This window comes from Thermobia domestica, chromosome 5 (genome assembly GCF_964235325.1).
Source record: "Thermobia domestica chromosome 5, izTheDome1.hap1.1, whole genome shotgun sequence".
Classification (NCBI taxonomy): Eukaryota; Metazoa; Arthropoda; class Insecta; order Zygentoma; family Lepismatidae; genus Thermobia; species Thermobia domestica.
Window position 1 is genome coordinate 95,591,632 of NC_137458.1, and position 4,492 is coordinate 95,596,123.

At 33.9% G+C, this 4,492-nt stretch overlaps 1 protein-coding gene across 1 annotated transcript; it reads left to right on the top strand.

Annotated features, from left to right (window-relative positions):
* Nucleotides 1-602: 602 nt before the first annotated feature.
* LOC145685176 (histone-lysine N-methyltransferase SETMAR-like) lies at nt 603-983 on the top strand. Its single transcript, XM_081757530.1, has one exon. The coding sequence runs from the start codon at nt 603-605 to the stop codon at nt 981-983; it is 381 nt and encodes a 126-aa protein (XP_081613656.1).
* Nucleotides 984-4,492: the final 3,509 nt, after the last annotated feature.

The following is a 4,492-nucleotide window of genomic DNA, read 5'->3' on the forward strand; positions in this document are numbered from 1 at the left end:
AGATTAAATTTGGTACACAAACTCTTCATTGTTTTTTAAAATCCCGTCTAATAGGAAAAAAGGGGGGAAATTTGTATTCAAAAAAGGGAGAGTAATATTCAAATTTCCGACATTTCGTTCAGAAAATGACCAATGTGAGGATTCGCTTAAGTTGGAAGTGTGATATCATGTATATAAATTAAAAATAAGGAAATACTTGTTTCAGCGTTTTCGAAAATTCACTCCTAAGGGGGATAAAGGGGGCAATTCCTATAATATTAAAATTTCCGATTCTATGTTTAGAAGGTGATCAATATAAGGATCCGCTTAAATTAGAAATGTGAATTTTTGAATATAAAATTTTAATTACGAGGGGCAAACTGAAAGTCGTGAGCAACCTGTTTTCACAACCGTAATATTTAGTTGTAAGCGAAACAAAGAATATCATCTCAATCTACAGATTTTTTTGGACGACGTTTGTTGCTAGCACGTGACTACAGGCGGGATTTCCAAAATGGCGGACAGCGATGTTTCGTTTGAGCAGAGTGCTGTGATTGAATTCCTTGTTAAAGAGGACTAATCTGCTTCTGAAATTCAACGCAGACTGCAGCGTGCCTAAGGAGATGTGTCAAATGTGCATGGGTGCCAGCAGTATTAGGAGGTGGGTGAAACATTTTAAGGATGGAAACGCGAGTATCGAAGATGAGCCTCGCAGCGGGCCCTCTCGAACTGCCTCCACGGAACGCAACAAGGTAAGGGTTGATGAGCTGATTAGGGGAGACAGGCGTATCACTGTGAATGAAATCGCTGCAAAACTTGGTATTGGACATAGTGCGGTGCAAGGAATGATTCACATTTTAGGTTATCTGAAGGTTTACGCCCGTTGGGCCCCACATTTATTAACCGAGAACCACAAACGTCAGAGACTGATCATTGCCCAAACCCTTCTTCAGAGATTTCGACATGAAGGTGATGAGTTTGTGACTGGAGATGGAGTATTGTGACTGGAGATGAAAGCTGGTTCCATCATTATAAACCTAAAACAAAACGACAAAATATGGAATGGCACCACTTGAATTCGCCACCGAAGAAGAAAACGAAGCCAGTGCAATAGATGGAAAAGTTATGGGGATCGTCTTCTGGGATGCACAGGGTTGCATTCTGATTGACTTTCATGAGCTGGACAACCCATAAATTCTGCCCGCTACATTTACACACTTTTGAAGCCTTGTCGTGCCTTGTGTGATAAAGTCCTGGAGAAAAGATAATCCTTCAACAGGATAATGCGTGTTCGCATACTGCACGTGCCACTATGGAGAAGATAAGGAGATTTGGATACGAAACACTTCCACATCCTTCCTACAGCCCCGACATGGCACTCTTCAATTACCATCTTTTCGATTTTGTGAAAGCACAGATGCAAGGCCATCGCTACGAGACACTAGAGAATAGTCGGCAAGCAATGCGTCAGTGTCTACGGGCAGCTGGAACGGAATTCTATATCAAGGGTATTTTCGAACTTGCAGATCGACGGGGAAAATATATGCGAAAAAAAAAAAAAAAAAACGGGGACTATGTGGAAAAGTGAAAGAAAGGTCTGTAGATTAAAATGATATATTTGGTTTCACTTACAAATAACGATTACGGTTGTAAAAAAAAAATGTTGCTCACGACTTTCAATATGTCCCTCGATATGTGTACCAGCGATTTTGATAATTTTGCTTCTATGAAGGTAAATGGGGACACTTTTAATAATATTCAAATTAATATTTATTTGGAAAATGTTCAATGTTAGGATTCATTTAAGTTCTAGATATGAAACTCGGTATATTATCCGTAAATTTAAAGTAAGGAAATGCATGGTTTCAATGTCTAAAGGGGGAAAGAAGGCAATTTCTAAATTAAAATTTCCGTTTTTTTTTTTTTTTTTTTTTTGTATTCATCGTTTAAATTTTCTATTAACAGTAAGGAAACAAACACATCAGAACATTATCCTTAATTTATAATAATAAAAGAACTGCAATGTCAATTAACATTCTATGTCATTTCTAAGAGTGCGAGCGCCACTTCCAGCATCCTTTATACGTAAGTTACCAAATTTTTAAAGTGACGCAGTTGTTTCAGTCAGCAGCGATATATCAGTTTTGCTTGGAGGAGAAGGAGGCTTAATTTTCCATCGATAAAACTTTTACGTTTTTAATTGTATGACTATACTATTGGTTTTTAAAATAGGCCTATATGTTAGCTCCTCCCTCGCTATGTGGATAGCGTACACAGAGAAAAATCCGTTCTCTGGACAGCGGTATATTGTACAAATATACGGTATCCTCTTGCGTACTATAGGAATCAGTACGGAGCATACGTTATCTGTCTGCTACATAGGCACTGCCCTTAGATGTTACATCATGCCGTTGCAGGATGTCTGACATCTTAACAGTTTTCCGTATATCACATGCAGATACTTATGCTACCTTCGTCAGCTATATGTTATATACGTCCATTTATATGTGAGACCCTTGTAACGCCTCACTTTCATGGGTTACCTTTGTTTATCGGTATGAATATGAAATATGTATTATTATTATTATTATTATTATTATTATTATTATTATTATTATTATTATTATTATTTGTTTGGGTCGCCATGTTGCTTCACAACAACAATTCTTTAATAATTTGTTTTTAAAATAATCCTTCAACTACGTAATATAGGACCAGAACGCTTCTAACGCATCTCACACATATCAGGTGTCCAGATTCTTGTACAGTTGGTGCAGATAAAGTAAACAGATTATACTAATATGATATCTCAGTAGTTTCGAACGTAAAATATCAAGCAAAATAATTATTAATTAAAGAAATAGATAAAAATTTTAATATTTCAGGAGAGCAAATTTTATAACAACTTGTATATATATTCTATTTTAGGCGAGATGTTACCATCAGTAGTTTCAGCGGCGAATCTTCAGCAACATATCTAAAACACGCATATCTTCATATGTACATTTAGCTCATTGTAGGAACAAATTACTAAATTATAACACAACCAAACAGAGCGCAACTGTCAACAAATCTGGTACTTTTTCATTCTTCATAATCTTCATAAAACAATTATCGTAGACAATACATATATTCATTTTATACATTATCTTTTATCATTTATTTATCGTCGTACTAATTATAATTTTCTCCTGTTGATGATACGACTCTGATATACGAAATTCTGTTGAAACTCCTACTATTCTAACATTTGCTTTACGAATATTTAATTATCAGATTGCTGCTACAAATAAGCCTAACAAGAGAAACAAGTTTTCAGTTTTGGCACTTTAATGCTTCTGATATTTTATTTTATTTAAATAATAGAGGTATCGAACTAAATTTGTTTGATATAGTCTTATAAATTGTGGACTTAATTTTGGTAACTTAAATTTTAGGCATAAAGCTTAGCGACATATAGGGATTAGGGATAAAAGCTACTTGGAACGACATTTCTATTAATCGCAGCTACTCAATTTATATTAAAACCTTATTCTTTCGTAACACAAATCACTAAAATTAGGTTTAGTACTTTCCTATATTTAATTGCAGATTATCTAGTCCATTTCCATTCTATTCGGCATCTGTCAAATGCCGTGTAGTTTGGCCCAAACATAGATTCAAATGGCCTGTTCCCTATAATTGTCCAAAATAAGATGGTATTAATAGTAGTGTATCACATTTGAATGCTAGAGGAAAAAACTGGGAGTTTTAAACGTTGAGTTTTTTTTTTCGTTTTGTTGAAATGCGCAAATTAGTTCTTCAATTTCTCATGATCATGCTGTTACAAATGAATTATAGTGGCAATAGTTATTTCCCAGACTTTCCAAGTATTTGAAGTAATTTAGATATATCTATGTAACACCTTATACGTCATGTCATTTTATTTATTTATTTATTTATATTTATAGATTTAAGTTATTATCCTGTATAAACTGTAAGAGTCTTTTTATAAGTATCCAATTTCTTGAGGTGATTATCATTTCAACTGTAATTGGGAACGTGTAGAAGCTATTCAATAAATGTATTATAAACTCTTTTCTTTTGTTTTGTAATAGTTCACAGTAGAATATTAAATGATTTAGATTACCAATTTCTTTTCCGCACCAACAAATATTTGTATCTTTTTTCCTTATACAGAACAGTATTTTTGGAGTTAAAGCTGTGTTGAATATTATTCGGTAAAATAGCACAATTTTCGATCTGGACCACATACTTAATACTTTCCAATTGTTAAATTCCAAATTATCCGCTAAACTCCAGTACTTGCCAGGACCTTCTCTATTTTTCTTTTTCCATTGGGTAATTAATGTTTCTATTTTGTTTTTGATAATATACTTGAAATTATAGTAAGAAATTTGTATGTTAGTTTTGATGCCTACATTTTTAAATTGATAGTGTCACAATTTACTTTTCATTCCGAACTAACAATTTTTCGTACTTTTTCTTCAAGACTTCAGTACTTAGAAACCAG

Coding starts and splice junctions, on each gene's coding strand:
- LOC145685176 (XM_081757530.1), top strand. CDS start 603: ATGTGTCAAATGTGCATGGGTGCCAGCAGTATTAGGAGGTGGGTGAAA.